General features: G+C 37.4%; 1 protein-coding gene across 7 annotated transcripts in view; it reads left to right on the top strand.

Annotated features, from left to right (window-relative positions):
* LOC139613017 (uncharacterized) overlaps window positions 1-18,199 on the top strand; it is a 36,924-nt gene that overhangs the window by 17,798 nt on the left and 927 nt on the right. For 3 of the 7 annotated variants that reach the window (XM_071469283.1, XM_071469282.1, XM_071469289.1), the window contains 2 exons: window positions 121-180; window positions 949-1,609. In XM_071469283.1, the coding sequence (XP_071325384.1) occupies window positions 121-180; window positions 949-1,211 (323 nt within the window). In that variant the 3' untranslated portion in view covers window positions 1,212-1,609. Of the gene's footprint in view, window positions 1-120; window positions 181-948; window positions 1,610-3,028; window positions 3,399-3,880; window positions 4,155-4,483; window positions 4,528-4,920; window positions 5,207-5,441; window positions 5,486-6,032; window positions 6,322-7,440; window positions 7,489-7,820; window positions 7,856-8,736; window positions 9,026-9,369; window positions 9,414-10,205; window positions 10,492-10,788; window positions 10,833-11,521; window positions 11,808-12,357; window positions 12,387-13,277; window positions 13,564-15,262; window positions 15,307-15,392; window positions 15,467-15,725; window positions 15,941-16,034; window positions 16,286-16,426; window positions 16,556-17,798; window positions 17,935-18,088; window positions 18,119-18,199 lie in introns of those variants that run through there. The other 4 variants (XM_071469288.1, XM_071469285.1, XM_071469284.1 and 1 more) reach the window with 4 other exon arrangements.

Here is an 18,199-nt window from a genome sequence, read left to right as displayed (position 1 = left end):
ATTTTAAAAGTTTGAAACATGCATTGTTCAGGGTCAGTGGAAGAACAGATGTATACATAAAAACTAGTCTGAGAACAATCCATAATTAAACATTTTTTATTTTCCCTAAATTTGTTTCAGCTGCAGGACCATCACCAGGAGCAGCTGGGAAAAATACAGTAGCAGAAGGTGAATGCACAGGTACTATGAAGTCTCCTCAGTAAAGGTCTTCTACTCTGCTTGTGGTCTCACAGTAGAGTCCTCACTGTGTCTAGAAACCCAGGATATGACTACAAAACCCAATCTACTTCATGGTTGGATATTTAGAAGAGGGTTAACTTGATCAAGGGTGATAAATGAAACTGTGTCAGCTGAGGGGTGCTTCATCATGAATTTATAGAATAGTTGGATATTTTGGGAATATATATACTTTTTCTTACCTAGACTTTGGTAGAAATGATACCATTCTCATGTCTGTGTGTTAACAATAGAGCTTGAGTCAGGAGATTGTTAGCTTAGCATACACACTGTAAACAGGGGAAAACAGCTAGCCTGAGTCTGTCCAAGCAGTTTAATTACAAAATTACAAATCTGCTTTTTTAAATTTGTGTGTTCACACAACAAAATTAACACTTGATGGGTCACTGTTTCTCTAAAACAATATAATTCTGGCGCAAGTACTCGACCTGGGGCCCACATGCAATTAAAAATGCATCAATGAATGTACCACGTATACAAGTGAACCATAGAGGTCACTGTTCTACAATCTTAAGTTTTTTTCTCGGAAAATACAGGGTATGAATTGTTTGCATGTGTTTTTTCAATATATGATGAATTTCATTTATCTACACTTTGAATATAGAAAATTTAAATTGTAAAAAAAAAACTTGTCTTCAAATGAAATGCATTACGTTGGCTATAACTTCATGTTCAAATCCAGTCAGTCATTTTCTTCTCCTCTTTCCTCAGACCAGCACTTTGTGGACAAACATAAACTTGAGCTGATCAACAGAGTGACCAATGTTGCACCGATTTTGGATGAGCTCTTAAGTAAAGAGGTTATCAACCAACAAAGATATGTTGAAATCAGGGCTCTGTCTACCTCCTATGATAAGATAAGGGAGCTGTACTCTACTTCCCTGAGAGCTAGTGACAACTGCAAAGACATCTTCTATGAAATTCTTACAAGACACGAGAAACATCTCATTAAAGACCTCCACAGAAAGAAGTAACAGGAGTCTTCAAAAAACCCTTCGATGAAAATCAAGTTTTCACCCTTGTTGACATGTCCATTTGTTTTTGTTTTTTTTATATATATAATACGAGATATACAATGGGAAAAATAAGCAGTCAACACCATGACTGTGTATTTCCACATTGGGACTGCAATGAACCAATGACAGTCTCATAAACATGGATGCAGACAGCCAGTGTTTGATATGTCATATAACAAAGGAACCAATCCCATCAATTTGTGGAGACGGGGGGTGGGATAAATAAACCTGAAACGTTGCCAGTACAGAGAGCAAGGGTTTGCAATAGCACACCCACTAACGCTGTGTCAGCCACTGCCAGTTACAAGTTGACAAACAACATAAACAAATAAAATATGCTCACTGTGCTGACCGTTCAGATATGTCTGCTAGTCGCTGATTTTAGTGCACAACAGGCTCCTCACTGAGTCTGGGTCTGACTGAGTCTCTCATCTTGATACTCTCTGCTCTCTCACTGGTCACCAAAACCTCGTCAGTACAGACAGGAAGAGTTTGCATCAGCATAACCACTAACACTGTGTCAACCACTGCTAGTTACAAGCTAACAAACAACATAACCAATTTTATAATAAACATATATAATAAACTCCTCACTCCTCAACAAACTCCTGAGTCTGGGTCTGACTGAGGCTCAAACATGTGGCTGAGCCTCTCCGGTGTTTCCTCTAATACTAACCATCTTACGCTCTGCTCTTTCACCTGTCAACCTGGCACAAGCAGCAGTTGTGGGTGGAGGAAATATTTAAGTTTTGCAGTCTTTCACATCTGTTGACATTTCTTGGGGAGTTCTACTGCATGTGGAAAAGTCGAGTAAAGCCTTTTGTGGCTGCAGAGGGAATCTGATAAACAGCCTCAGTAACTCGTTGCAATGAAGAAAATCTGGAAAATCTTTCAATAATTGTGAAAACAATGTTATCATTAGAGAAACAAAGTACTAATATACTTAGACTATAAATGATGTTCCCTCATTCACAGTAGCTTTTATGTCATGTGACCCACTGGTTGACAGTCTATTGTAAAATATGTAATGACATGGCCCAAAGAGGATACATCCCTTTATAATTTATATTAGTACTTATTATGTATTTATTAATAACATTATTTTTGTAAATTGCTACATGTCATGTGACCCAGGGCTGAGCTCACAAATCTGAAACCATGTTTTGCAGTGTTTAGCTTGTCTTGAACAGTCTAGTTCAGATTTGTGAGAGTCCAAGTTTACAGTTTTAGAATTGGACTTGTGTAGTGGCCACTTTGCTTGAATAAGCAAGACAGGGAGAGTTTCTACCCGGTGTCTTTATATTTACTTTTTTTTCCTTCTTTTGCTGAGGCTCCATGAAAACTACAGAGGAATAAACAAAGAAATGCAATACTTATTTGTAGTAATATAATTCACAGATAAATCATATATGAGACAAACTGACAATGCAATACATAATATGCCACTTTAAATTGCACCAATAAACACCATACGAATTGTTTCACTAAAACCCACCAAATTCACATTCAGTCTGGGCAAATCCACTGCTTTAAGCTCGACAGCATAGGCAGTATAACTCATATGAAGAAATCAAATAATGCATTTCTTATGTCCTTGCATGAACATAAATTACCTTGAATATTAATGTATACAGTCAATGTTTCCATGCCATAAACCTTTTACCATACTTTACAGGATGCATCAATAATAACCTTGTGCCTGAATCTTCCAAAAATGCATCAGGAAAGAAAACAAGTCTCCAAAATAATTGCGGAAGAAGCCACAAGGGGTCAGTGTAGTACTACATCATCTGGTATTACAACCCCTGTAAATAGCCACTGCTTAAGGCAATGCTGAAGGAATCTAGCAGTCATTTACAACCTGGTCTTCAAAGTCTTACCCTTTGACAACAGTCAGAAGCAAAACGGAGAATCGATGGCTCGGTATCATTTGGCCAAACTGCGAATCGGAAGTTGTAATGTGATGTTTGGAGAAAAGAGGCTGGGCAGACAGACTGTAATCTGATCACTACTCCAGACCAGAGGACTCGCTCTAAACCAAACATCTGCTTCATGCAACTGGAATATGTTTTCAACCTGTAACACAAACTGAAACAGACTGACGAGAGAGAGACAGAGAGAGAGAGAGAGAGAGAGAGAAGGTGAGTTTTATTTCCACATCCAGCATTAAACAGCAGCGATGCACTGAATCACGATGAAGCTTGTTTAAATACAGCGAAGATGATTTTCCGCATAAGGATGAACATCAGTCGATTTCAGCTTTTACAACTGATGCTACTTATTATTTTAAAAACAATAGTAAGCTGTAACATTTGCTTTTGTATCTCTACTTCCGCTTTCGAGCAGAGACTGTCGGGAACGTCGCACAAAAACCATAAAACTAAACGAAACTGAGCGTCAAAGTTCATTTTTAGCCTCGGAGACAGAAGTTGTAGAAGTTGCACAACACAACTGCAACACTTGACTTGTAGCTACACGACAACTGTTGATGAAAACCATGAGATGTGGTTGACAATTCAGAAAAAACGGAAATGGACCTTGTATAAAAAATATTTTGCTACACATTCAAATCCTGTCCAGGTCCTATCCTGTACAACACTGTGTGATATGTCCTTTGAATTTTCCAGGCAGAAGCAATGACAACTAAGAAGCAGCTTGTTGAAACACTGAATAAACTGAGTTCAGAGGAACTTGAAGAATTCAAGTCACTCATTGAACTGGAGAAAGGTTTCCCACACAGCTCAAGGAGTCGACTGAAAGTGGCAAATGTGCAGGATGTAGTGGAGCTGGTGGTGGAGACGTACAGACACAACAGTGTGGAGGTGACTAAAAAGGTTTTAAAGAAGATGAACAGGACTGATCTGGTGCAGGGGTGGTCAGACGTCAGCTCAGGAACCAAAGGTGAGGATAAGAAGACAGAAATATGTGAAAAAGATCAAACTGCTGCAGAACACAATAAAACTCACTGGTAGTTTATTTAACAACAGGCTTCATGAGAATTTACAATACAAAAGAGAAAAGAGTTCATCTCAAAGTGACACATGTCTCATAAGTTTTATATATATATATATATATATTGGAAAATCTTTTAGTAACTCCACATATTATTATGTCACTGTTAGGGAGGTTTAAGTGTCAAATGAATTCTTTTGTATTGTAAATCCTCATGAAGCCTGTTGTAAACAAATAAATGACCAGTGGGTGTTGTATTACATTTATTTTCTCCCCAGACAAACACCCTGAGGACGAACAGCGGCCTGCACTGATCCAGATTGTGAGTAATCTTGCATCAATCTGACTTTACACTCTGCAGCTTTTATTATAAAAGATGATACAAACTAAATGTCTGTTTTTTCTCAGATGTTTTTCTCTCAGAACTGAAGCTGATCAAGCTTCTTTATGTCCACATGGGGTCCCTTTTTTTTTAACAAGACAGAGATAGCTTACTGACAGCCACTCTGTTGTGAGATCAGGAGGCTCACTGGAGTCCTGGCAGGACTTTGAAAGAGTTAAAGCCATGCAATAAAATATTAAATTATGAACCTGTTTTCAAAATGGAGATAATTGTAGAAAAGGACATTTCTAAAATGCATAAGATGTGAACAGAAAATCTATAGTCATGCCATTTGATACATTTCCCCATAAACTTTTCCTTTGAATTCTCCAGGTGGAAACAATGGTGTCTATTATCGAGCTGCTTCTGGAAACACTGGCTGATTTAAGCAACACACAGATTGAGGACTTCAAACAGGTCCTCCTGAGTCAAATTCACCATCACAGGCGTTACTATGACATTAAATGGAGAATAATCACGATGGACCTACAGGATGCAGTGTTTTTAATGGTGCAGACTTTCGGCCAACAGTCTGTGGAGATGATCAAGAAGGTTTTAAAGGAGATGAACAGAACTGGTCTGGTGTGGAGGCTGAGTGACAGCAGCTCAGGACCCACAAGTAAGACAATACAATACAACAAGACAACACAAGATGAAAACATGCTCAAGTCATAAAACTGATCCATAACAAGTTTTTGTCTTTTTCTCTTTACATCATAAATAAAGTTAATAATATTGAGAAAAGAAGACGTGTGTCATGTAAAAAACATATTTTTGGGCTAATGTGAAATATAGCAATTGAAAATATTGCCTGATGTCAATCACTCATTTTTCTTTCTTTTCTTTCTCCTCAGAAAAACACTCAGTGGATGAACATCTGTCTGCACTGATCCACAAAGTGAGAAATGTCACATCTGTCTGACCATGTGAAGTTCAGCCTTTATTCAATAAAATGAAGGTTTACAATCAACATTACTGATAATAAATGATTATATATTAACCAAACTCATAATTGGATTGGAGGTTTCTCACAGCTCTTAAAGAATTGAACAAAATGCAAAACATGAAGTTGAGAAAATACCTGCGTCATGCTGCCACCTGTTTCTACAGTTAATTCATCTAGAACATCTCATGTAAGATCAGGTGGCTCATTTCAGTTTGTGGCAGCACAGTTCGGAGAGTTACAGCCTGATATACAAATTATTAAAAAAGAGAAACATTAATGAGGTCAGAGATATTAAAGGGTTGAAGGAAAATGACTCATCCTCTGCTCTAACAAACAGATAATATCCAAATATATCAGTAGCTCATGTGATCTAAGGAAAACTAATCCTTAACCATCCGATGTCTAATGACACTGAGAACAGGCAAAAAGATAAATCTTTAATTTTCTCAGTGATGAAATGACGTATTTACTCTATGAACATACACTTTGAATTTTCCAGGTGGCAACAATGGCGGCTGTTAAAGAGCTGATTTTGGAAACACTGACTGGTTTGAGTTTTGAGGATCTCCAGAAATTCAAGTGGTTCCTGCAGCTCACTTGCTTCCAGAAGGGTTTTCCATACATCCCATGGAGTCGACTGGTTTGGGCAAACAAGGCAGACCCACTGGTGGAGGAGATGGTGGAGACGTGTGGCCAGCAGTCTGTGGAGGTGACCAGGCAGGTTTTCATGGACATGAACAGGACAGATCTGGTTCAGAGGCTGTCAGAGACCAGCTCAGGACTCAAAGGTAAGACAAACAAGACAACTGTCACATTAATCTGTTAAAATAAATAGATACAGTTAATTTTTTTTTCAAATTATGGGGCAAAATATTAGATGCAGCTTACAGTATAAAGAAAAAACAACAGCACCATATAGTCCTGAACCATGACAGCAAAAATACCTGGTCTCTCTCTCGTTCCTCTCTCACTCCCTTCCCCCGTTTCTCCTCTCAAACCCAACTGGTCGAGGCAGACGGCTGCTTTTCCTTTGCACTGTCACCGAGTGCTTGATCATTGTGGGAACTGTTGGGTTTCTCTCCATAATATTGTAAGGTCTTGACCTTAGCTTCTAAAGTGACTTGAGATAATGCTTATGATTTGGTTTTATACAAATACAATTGAATTGAATCAGCACGTCTCAAATGGTCTCAAAAAAACTGAACAACATCAGTTTCACTAAGTCAGTTGTACATCATCCTAAAATAAAACAATCTGTTTCCTACATTGTAAAATAAGTTCTTTATATTTGAAGTGGTTGATTTAAGAAATGAAATTTATCTGAAATTAGACAAAATTATACAAACATAATTAAGTAGTAAACATTTTGGATTTCAGCCTTTAAACCAACAATATTCTGAAGGATTAATGAAACTGTTGACTTTGGTCATTTTTTGTAAATGTTGTTTTTCAAAGGTCTTTTAACTCCTTTTCTTTGAAAACATTTTTCTTTGTTGGGCCACATGTTCTTGTTTGTTTTCTGGTCCAATGAGTTTGTCCAGTTTTTATTACCAGTCTTGTATTGTATATGGCCTGGTAGGAATGTGGTTAATGTTGTCTTCATTATTTCACATGAATCTACTGAACAGATAGACAGTCTGTATGAGGAAGGTTCTGGTCTGTGGCCTCCTCCTGCCTTCAGTCCACACACCTGAAATCCATCTGTGTCACACTATCATGTGCTTGTATCTGTGTGTTTTATTTTCACATCCTGACAGAGACTGTTGTCAAACCACACAGGTCTCAGCCATAAAATATTAGAGGCTTTTTACTCTCAGGACTCAGTATTATACACAGGACAAGCTCACACACAGGCTGCACACTGTGTTTTTATCATGTGATCACAATCTGCATTAAATATGTTGCAGCTTCAGGATCATCAGCTGAAGGATCTGGTGTGAATATAACAGAGGGAGGTAGGTGCCTTTATAAAAAATGAAGACACAATTGTTATTACTTGAATTGAGGATAATGTTAAATGAAACAGGATTGAATCCTTCCCTCAAAGCCCTGGAGTTATTTTCATCTACATTTCAGAGTATGAACCTTTAACACACAGTTTAATAGCAAATGTGACGTCATGTTGTCATCAGGTGTTCATCAGGTGAAACCAGTAATTGATTCGATGGTGTTAGTGTTGAGTAGATGTTCTGTTGATATTAAACAATGTAAACTGACTGTGTCTGATGGTAAAACCTGATGTGAAATCAGTCATTCCTGAATCTTTTTATGTTTCCTTTCTCCTCAGAGAAAGATGAACGCTGCTCTGCTCTGATCCAGAAAGTGAGTAAAGTCATATCTGTCTGATTTGACACAAAGCTGGGTGATGCAACTATATTGATAGTAAATACATTTCTAGAAAAAAATCCCTCCCCCAAATTTGGTGCCATTCAGTTCAGTACTTTTTGCGTAAACCTGTTGACAAGCACACCAACATCAAACAGTCACGGGCAAAAACATAATGTGGTGGATTTTAAGTTACACTCACTTACCTGTCTTCTGTCTTTGTATGAATATGGCAGCCTCAGCTGAAACAGTTGCAAGGTCAAGTGGAGTGTCAAGGCAAGCATACTCAGCAAGTTAAAACAGACTACACAGCAGTCCTTCAGGCTGTGTGTTTGGTTTATAGTAATAAAGCCTCAACATAAGGATGGGCTGCTGGGTATGAGTCTATACAGTGATGTAGCCACATGGACAGTGCAGAAGACAATCACCGCATAAATCATCAAGTTGGACAAGTGAGGGGATAAGTCTAAGATGGCCAAATTCTGTAAGGGGAGGTATCTCATATGTACCATGCTAAAACAGAGGGAAATGCAATAAAGGCTTTCTAAGCCTATCCAGGCCTATCATCAGGAAATACAAAGCAGTTGTATTCAGTGTCTGGGTAATTGCACAAGTCTGGGTTTGCTGTATTATCTTGCATTTTACAGTAAATCTATTTGATTGCATCAGCCTCTCTCTCTCTAGGACTCTTATTGTCTCAGCGTCTACTTTGATTCTTGATCCATAGTGTGGTATTATTGGAGCTTATAGTATAGCAAGTCATAAAAAAGTGTTGCAGAGACTTCTGAAGATCCATGTTGATGAGATGTAAAAGAAAAATCTGATATCATCCCAGTTGATAAACTGCACTGTTTTTACCTTTCCTTTGAATTTACCAGGAAGAAAAGATGGCATCTGTTATCGAGCTGCTTTTGGAAACACTGGCTGATTTGAGTGATGGGGAGCTCAAGGAATTCAAGCAGGTCCTCCTGTCTCAAATTCACCTTCACAGACCTCACTCAGACATCCCATGGAAGCTGTTCATGATGGCAGACCTGCAGGACACAGTGTTATTAATGGTACAGATTTATGGTCAAAAGTCTGTGGAGAAGATCAAGAAGGTTTTAAAGGAGATGAACAGGACTGATCTGGTGCGGAGGCTGACTGACAGCAGCTCGGGACCCACAAGTAAGACAATAAAGACAAAAACATGTTAAAGTCATAGAACTGGTGCATGTTTCATCAGTTTATAAGCATTGTATTCTTTTCTTTGCATTATAAAACATTTATGATCTAGAGAAAAGAAAATGCACCATCTGGTGCAAAAGTTATATTTTCTGACTAATATGAAATATGGAAAAAATTATGGGAGAGTCAGAAAAAATTAGCAGTTATATGCAAATAAGTTGATATGTAGTAGAAGAAATTTGTACACAATTTTGTATGAAACCCTTTGTATTGTGCATTTTTGCTCAGTGTTTATGTTCAGTTGTCACTCACTCATGAGTCATATTTATTTCTTTTCATCATAGAGAAACTCTCTGTAGATGAACGCTGCTCTGCTCTGATCCAGAAAGTGAGTAAAGTCACATCTGTCTGACTTTATACAACAAAGCTTTCATTCAACAGATGCAGGTTGAAAATGATCCACATTTTGAACATTTTATCTAAGGATACAACCCTAACTTATGATTTATCTCGGATATTCTTCATAGAACTGAAGCTGTATTCAGGTTGAGCTCTTCAGCAATTATTCTATCCAACAATAACGTCATCATATCTTTACCACTCAGGATGAGATGAGGAAATGTCAGCATGTCCATTTTCCTGACTTTTTCCTTCAACCTTTACAGTAAACAGAACTATAAAACCTTTATCCAACCAGGCCAGGAATTTTGTCATTTTAGTGGCAAGGCTATTTGGCCTTCAGATTTACATTGTTGGGTGCACAGTTTTTTTTGGGGCATCACTGTCGGCCAGAGGGAGGGGCAGAGATGGCCATGGCTTTCGTGGCCGCCATGAAATTTCTACCCTGTATTCAACAGAATCAGTTATTGTATAATGTACAAAATATAAGATATGAAATAATGAAAATAGCCACGTTAACTAATTTCACTGTTTGGTTGCACAGTATATGAAAAACAGTTCCAGCCTGTAACTTAAAAAAGAACCACTTTGTAAGAATTAAAGGGCCAAAGGAAAAGGGAAACATTGTTCGCTTTGTACTTCGTGTATTTAAAAAAAGAATAAAAAAAGGACAGAAATGTAAAAACCTTGTAACACACATGTCTACATGATCACTGATGAGATGCAAAGAGACAATTGTCCCAGTGGATTAAACGTCCCATGAATGCATTTATTTTTTCAGGTGGCAACAATTGTAGCTGTTAAACAGCTGCTTTTGGAAAACCTGAATGATTTGAATAACGAGGAGCTTCAGGAATTCAAGGAAGTCCTGCGGTTGTCTCACTCTCCATGGGATACTTCATTCAGGTGGTGGATGTTGAGTGACATTGGAGACAGGGCCAATATCGTGGATCTGATTGTGGAGATCTACGGCCAGCAGTCTGTGGAGGTGACCAAGAAGGTTTTCATTAAAATGAACAAGACTGATCTGGTTCAGAGGTTGTCAGAGACCAGCTCAGGACCCAAAGGTGAGAAAGACAAAAAAAGCTGTCATATAACTACATGTGCCTCATAAATGTCGAACAAATATTTTCTCTGAAAATCATTAGCAAATCGCTGATGAAACAACAAACAGAAACTGAATGTTATAAGTTTAATGAGTTTAGTTATTTGTTGCAGGGCTTTTGCAATGGACTGCTTAAGTACGTTTATGTGTCATTTTGCAGTAAATTAATTTCATTTCCTTTTAAGGAAGCTGAGCTTCATTAAACTTGATTATACCTGGATTAGATCATAATCCTGATTTTTTTTTGTTTTCTCATCAGACAAACTCTCTGGTGATGAACATCGAGCTGCTCTGTTTGAGAGAGTGAGTCTGACACATCACAGCTTTCATTCATTCAGTAGATGCAGGTTGAAAACCAGCCTCATCTTTCACATAATGATGTTTTACATTGAATGGTTCACACAACACTCAGGCTGAAGTCTTTAGCAATAATGTTTTCCACCACTGATGTTACGACACAAGTGATGCTCTACTGCAGAAGACGAGATGAGGAAATATCACCATGAACTTTTTCAATGTAAACAAGAAAAGAGCTTTAAAAAGACAAATATTTAAACTTACATACGCTATATATTTAAACATATTTTCTTTGTATTAATTTAATTATAGAAACAAATTACTTCATGTCAAGCAGAGAAAAAAGTTTCTTTTAGCCACTCTTATAGAAACAACAAGTTATGTTTAGGTCAGGTGGTATTAATCAGTTCACAGGAATTAAAGGGTAAAAGGATGAAGGGAATCATCTTTTGCTTTAATGTTGCTACAGAAATGAATACACACACAGTTCTCTGTGTTTGTAAAGCACGCAAACATAATCAATACAACAGATATTACCAAGTGTATCATTGTCTGCAGTGAACTTGCAGAAAAAATAGCAATCATATAGTATCCCCACATCGAAACAGATACTAATGAAATGTAAAGAAATAAATCTTTGAATATCCCGGTCAAGAAATTACACATTTCCTCAAAGTATCTTTTGAATTTTTCAGGTAGCAGCAAAGGATGCTGCGAAACATGTTCTGTTGGAAACACTGAATAGTTTGAATCTCAAGGATTTCAATAAATTCAAGTGGTTGCTGCAGTTCACGTACTTCCAGAGGGGCCTCCCACAACTCCCACAGATCCAACTGGTGGAGGCAGACAGGGCAGCAATGGTGGATGTGGTGGTGGAGAGGTTTGGCCAGCAGTCTGTGGAGGTGATCAGGGAGGTGTTCACGGACATGAACAGAACTGATCTGGTTCCAAGGTTCTCAGAAACCAGCTTACGACTCAGAGGTGTGAAAGACAAAAAATTGTTGCACAAAAAATACTTTGCCTGCAGAAATAATCTGAGTTTGATTTTCATGATGAGTTGATTTTTGTTTCATTTTTGATTTATTCCTTGTATTTTTTATTTTTTTTTGGAAAAAGCACTATAAGTATATAATAGTTATTTTGAACATCATTATAATCTTCACAAAGCTAGTATTTCTTGCAGAGTTTTTGTATTGGATTCCTTGAGGATTCATAAGTTAATAACTGAGCAACTGAGCAATTTTTTGTGTAATGTTACAATTAATCCTTTATGTTATGTTTTATTAACAAGAAGCTAAATCTTACTAGAGTTGTTAAAGTTGTAACTGTAGCACAGTGGTGCCGTGTACACTATGTGTACATTTTTTAAATGATTTTGTTTAGTTAGCTAAGTGAGGGAATCTGTTGCCTTCTTAATGCCAACTTTTGAGAACACTTATATTATGTTTCCTTCACAAGAAACTAAATCTGACTAAAGTTGTTAAAGTTGTTTCTCTGATTTTGAAAATGTTTCTATTTTCTTTCTCCTCAGTAAAACATCTGACTTCACTACTCCAGAAAGTGAGTAATGTCACATCAGATACACTTTACACAACACAACTTTCATTTAACAGTTACAGGTTGAAAGTTATTGTCATCATGGCTGCTATACAAAACAAATAGAGATAATATAAATCAACTGAATGGGATGGCTCTTGGGCGGCACGGTGGTTCATTGGTTTGCGCTGTCGCCTCACAGCAAGAAAGAACAAACCTCAGGCCTTTCTGTTTGGAGTTTGCATTCTCCCTGTGTCTGCGTGTGTCCCCTTCGGGTGCTCTGGCTTCCTCCCACAGTGCACGCTAGGTTGATTGGAGACTCTAAATTCCCCGTAGGTATGAATGTGAGTGTGTGTGGTTGTTTGTCTCTATGTGTCGGCCCTGTGATAGACTGGCAACCTGTCCTGGGTGTACCCCGCCCTCGCCCAGTGTCAGCTGGGATTGGCTCCAGCCCCCCGTGACTGGGTTTGGATAAATGGTATAGATAATGGATGGATGGATGGATAGGATGGCTCTCACCAAACTGATGTTGGATTCTGACTGAGTGAAATGTTTTACAACAATATTGTTATAATAATACACCAGTGCTACCACTGAGGATGAGAACATGAACAGTAAATGACCTGTCATGTATGTTTTTCCTCACTTTTCACTTTGTACACAAACACACTGCATTCATCAAAAAAATTAAAAACTGGAGATACTTTTGTTGTAATCATGAGATCTCATCTTAAATACTTATAACCTCTATATCTCATAATTGTGACTTACTGTCTCATAATTATGAGACACCTAGATGGTTAATATTAGTTGTTACAATTCTCACATGGCTTCAATGTTCACATTGATGGAAATGTTTTATAACCAAAGTGTAAATATTATATAAATGTCTCCTGATCACTTTGACTCCATCAGGATTTAACCGTGAGATCAGTTCAGGAGAAACTTCTGGAAACACTGGAGTATTTAAGTTATGAAGAGTTCAAGATATTCAAGTGGTTCCTGCAACAGACTGAAACAACGAGAGGCCTCCCAGGAATCCCAAAAAGCCAACTGGAGATGGCACAAAGAGTTGACGTATTGGATCTGATGGTGCAGACGTACGGTGAACAGTCTGTGGAGGTGACCAGGGAGGTTTTAATGAAAATAAACAGGATTGATCTGGAGCAGAGGCTGTCAGAGATCAGCTCAGGACCCAAAGGTAAATTATGTGAAAAAAACCCACAATACTGTTCCATTATCAAACATTTGGTACACAGAGTGTGGTCTGTATTATTTTACTTTAATGTTACTCTTTTTTTTCTTCATTCAAAATACATGATGACTGTCAGGCAGGCGGCTGAGTGTGAGTTTGTTTTGAATGTCTTATTATTTAGGAGCATATACTCTGTGCTGTGTAATTGTTATAGTTACTCACTCGAGATCAATTACTGTTAAAGCCAAGCTAATATCTGTCTGTGCACCACTTTGGTCCAGACTAAACTATCAGAACAATTATTGGACAGATTGCCATGAAATGTGTTTTTTTCAGATTGAACCATAATGACTTTGATGATTTCCTTTGTGACTCAACAAAAATATTTTTTATTATTTGACAACTACTTTATTCATGACGTCCACGTTCTTTAGTCCATCCACTGCAAAAACACAAACACCACAACACGTCCTGTGTCCTCACAGAAAGAACTCCCACTTCCTCCCAATACATTATGACATGTACCTTCTTATGCTCACAGTTATTTAGCCAACTGAATATAATGCAGTATTATAATATTATAATATAAGTATTCATATGCAACAATGCATGGTAATATCTGGGGCAGAACACTCTGCCAAAGAAATTCAATTTCATTGCATTAAATTACTTCTCTGGCAAACAACTGTATGTACTGACACAGAATATGAAATCAGAACAAAATCATACCTGTGATATGTCCTGTGAAGTATAACTTGTGCCATACCTGTGAAGGGCTTCACAAAATGGCCTTTTGAGGATTTTGTTGCACCATCAACTCTATTTTCTGTGTGTGGGTGGTTCTGAAACAATAGAGCTCACAGTACAAGCTGATTAGCATCCAACATAAACAGCAAGATGAACTAAGCTGGACATAATCCACACAGACAACAGCCAATATACAGGGCTGAAGGTTGGTTATAACCATGATAATGCAAATACAAAATAAACATTTAAACACTGTTACAGTCGCTAATGAAGCTGTTGATATCTCAAGGTCTGTACAATGAGGTGCAGAAAAAGTATCAAGCAGAATATAATGACACACCACTCACAGACTATTACAAGCCAGCTGCTAGCTCTGATTCAGGCCATGTGAGAAACAATTAACTTGTAAAATATACACTTGCAGCTAAATCAACACTAACACTGTAACATAAACACCTGAATGTTTTACTCGCATTTCTATGGACGTAAACTCTAAAGAAATGTTCATCAGACGTCACCATGACCTGAGGCAGACAGGTTCCAGCTATCACCTGCTCGTCTCACTCACTGATGCATTCAGGGGCAAAAAAAAAAGAAAAGTGTGGGCACACATTTTTTTTTTTTTTTGAGTTAAGATGCAGAGAGCATGATCAAGTACTAGAGATATGGGAAGAAAACATGGACTTTTTTTTTTTTTTTTTTTTTTTTTACAATTAGTGCAAAATAAATAAAGTCCTGTGACTGCAGACGAGGATTAGGGCAACTCATGAAAATAATTTTTTTTTTTAAGAACTCCAAGTTCAATGTTAGAATTCTGACTTTAATAATATTCTGACTTTTTCCAAAAATATGTCATATAAACATAGTGCTAAGGCAACACAACTTATTAAAAGTACCATATGATTTTATATATCAACATATAATCATTTCAAAATGTTTTTCTCTGTGTCTTAACAAGGACTTTCAAGAAGCTTGGAGCTTGAGGGCTGTGGAAGCACTATGGTAATCCTTAACCTTCATTCATTTATCAATAATTCATTCATGTGCTCATTTAGATGACAGTTGACTTTTATGACTGTCCTTGGCAGCAGGAATCCAGCGACTGGACTAAACTTGAACCTGAAGTGAACAGTACAGATGCAGATGAGGCTCCAACTTACAGGTAAAATAACATCTTAAATACTGCAGCAAAATACACACAGCAAACTGGAGCTATTGGGAAAAGTTGAGCTAAGCTTCTCTGTGCTGTTACTGGTTATATCACTGCAACATGACAATGACAGTGGCACTGCTACATTTCACACCAAATAAAATCAGGACAGATATTCTCAAAATCTGACATTTATTCAATTGTGCCCCTGAGAGTATTTTGTATATATGGACAAATATATTGTATACTTGTTTTCTCTTCTATGATTCAGTCTACAGTCTGAGGCAGGACACTTTGAATGCAGCGTCTCTGCTTTACGCTGGGTCTGTAAGGAGAAGGTGAGCCTCAAGTACCAGTTTTTCTCTTGGGAGGGACACATGGAGAGGATGGAGAGCAGACAGTACATGGCTGCAGGTCCCCTAATGAACGTCACAGTCATTGCTGGGAAGTTAGATGAAGCGTACCTGCCACACTGGATCTGCATAGGTAAGTGGACTTTTTACATTTCTCATAGCATGAGTACAAAAACTGATGCGATCCTTTTCTCCTCACTAATTGTGTGTGCTTGTATTTTTTGCAGATGACAACCCAACAATATTAGACAAGTTTGCAGTCCTGCACATAGATGACTGTGGAGATGTTGTGGAAACAGTGTCTGAGGTCACACCATCCCACGTCAAGTTATCTGAACCAGTTTTCTCTCCAAGAGCGGTCCTGATGAAAGCCGGCTTTCCCGTGAAAATAAACTGTAACGTGTTGATATACCAGACAAACACAGCTTTCCTCACACTCCATATTTATCTGATCCCGCGTGATCCTGGTTTACAACAGGTTATTACATATCTTACTGTCACCATACCAGTTATTATAAGATACAAAATGCACCACAAATAAATTCATAAATACACAACAAAGATGCTATTGGCTACTGTGCTGATGAGTTGTTGACAAGTAGTTTCTTTTTTTCTACAGGCAATGGACAAGAGGGAATTGTCCTATGGATACAAAACAATCCGAAAGCCACATCCAGAGAAGTCTTTGAAAATGCGTGAGCGTTTCATCCTGACAACAGATTTGGACGGTGCAGAAATTTATCCTGAGGTATGGTTTGAACTGTCCTTAAATTTTATGGAGTTAACTGTATTCAGCTGAACACATAATTGCTGTGTTTTTAATATGTTCAGTACCATGTATTCTCATGCTTCAAAGTGTCTTAGGCCACTATGAAACAGTTTAAACCCATATTCAAGCTGTGTGGCGCTAATGGCCCGTTACCCTCTCAGGCTCAAGATCCATCCAGCTTCAAGGATAGATCTCTTACACTCACCTCAATCTTTCTGAGAAGCTCCAACAATAACAATATCACAACATTGTTTTTCTTAATGTTCAACATGGAGCATCATTTTTACGTGGGTGTTTGACTTAATTGTCAAAACCTTGTGGTGGCTGAGAAACGTATGAGCTCTTATATTATCATCATGAATAGAATTTGTTTGAATATTAACATTAACACTTACCACAATATATGAATTACAAATTGAGATTCAAACTTGCAGTTTCTCTGAAAAGATCTTGCAAGAAAAAAATAATATACTGTATATTTTTTAAGACCATGTCATATTTTTGGTTTTGCACATTTATTTACAACCTATTTATGACAAAAGTACACCAAGAGTGTATAAGATATAATATTTTCAGTCTAATAAAAACTTACTGTTCTTAAATAAATGTTCCTGAAATCAGCTGCTCCTTTTTATGGGTAATATCTCATTGGGAGATTACATGTCTTTAAACTGTTACATCCCTACCTTCTTATTGAGTTAATATCACAGAAAAATATGAGCACTGGTTATTGAGCTCACAAGTAATAAAGTAATTTGTGATGTCTGCAACAGGCAATTAAAAAATTCATTAAAATATACACTCACTCAACTGACAGTTTCTATTATTTTGTCCATCCCATTTATATCAATGAGGGTAGGCTAAATAACAGAAACACAACACAGTTCAACAGCACCACAAAACACCATCGTCCACAATGATATAGTTGAATCAACGCCTCTCTACTGTAGTTCCAATAGAAACTCAATGTTAAAACCTTGATGAAGGATAAATAATAATAAAATGCCAACTGAGTGAATATAACCCTTGACTTCATGTGATCATCTAATTGAGCCAAACATTTCACTGATATTTGGAAAGGTGCTTTTTTGTCTGTGTTGTAAATGTCTCTGATTTATCACCAAAGTTTTCTTAACCTCATTTGAAAACACAAAAAAGAAAAACACAATAAAGCAAAAAAATTGTGGTGTACTACACTTTTTTTTTTAAATTTCTTTAACAGAAATTAAAGCTCAGATATGAAAGCAGGGACCCAAATTTCTTCGAAATGTTCATTGAAAATCCAGGAAGAAACTTTAAGCTCAGTCTCGCCCAGGAGGATGATCATCAGCTGCTGTGGACCTGTGTCATTCGAAAAAGTCAGTTTTTAAATAATACTGCAAGAATTTATATGTGTATGAACCACTTTTATTGAGTTAAATGTGTAGCATTAATAAAGCAGGTGTCCACTGTCAGATAAAGGCAATGAATCAGCTACATATCCATATTTTTCCTCTGTATTTTTTTTGTCAGACGAATACCAAAGAACTGACCATCCACAAGGTAAGAGATTTCTAATGATTTGTGTTGAGAAGAGCTGCACTTTGGATTTCAGATTTGGATTTCTTGTCTCAAATGCTCCCA

This window comes from Trachinotus anak, unplaced genomic scaffold, assembly GCF_046630095.1.
Source record: "Trachinotus anak isolate AG129_WGS33_773 ecotype Australia unplaced genomic scaffold, CSIRO_AGI_Tana_v1 ptg000032l, whole genome shotgun sequence".
In the NCBI taxonomy this organism is placed as follows: domain Eukaryota; kingdom Metazoa; phylum Chordata; class Actinopteri; order Carangiformes; family Carangidae; genus Trachinotus; species Trachinotus anak.
This window is presented reverse-complemented; position numbering and strand designations above follow the sequence as displayed.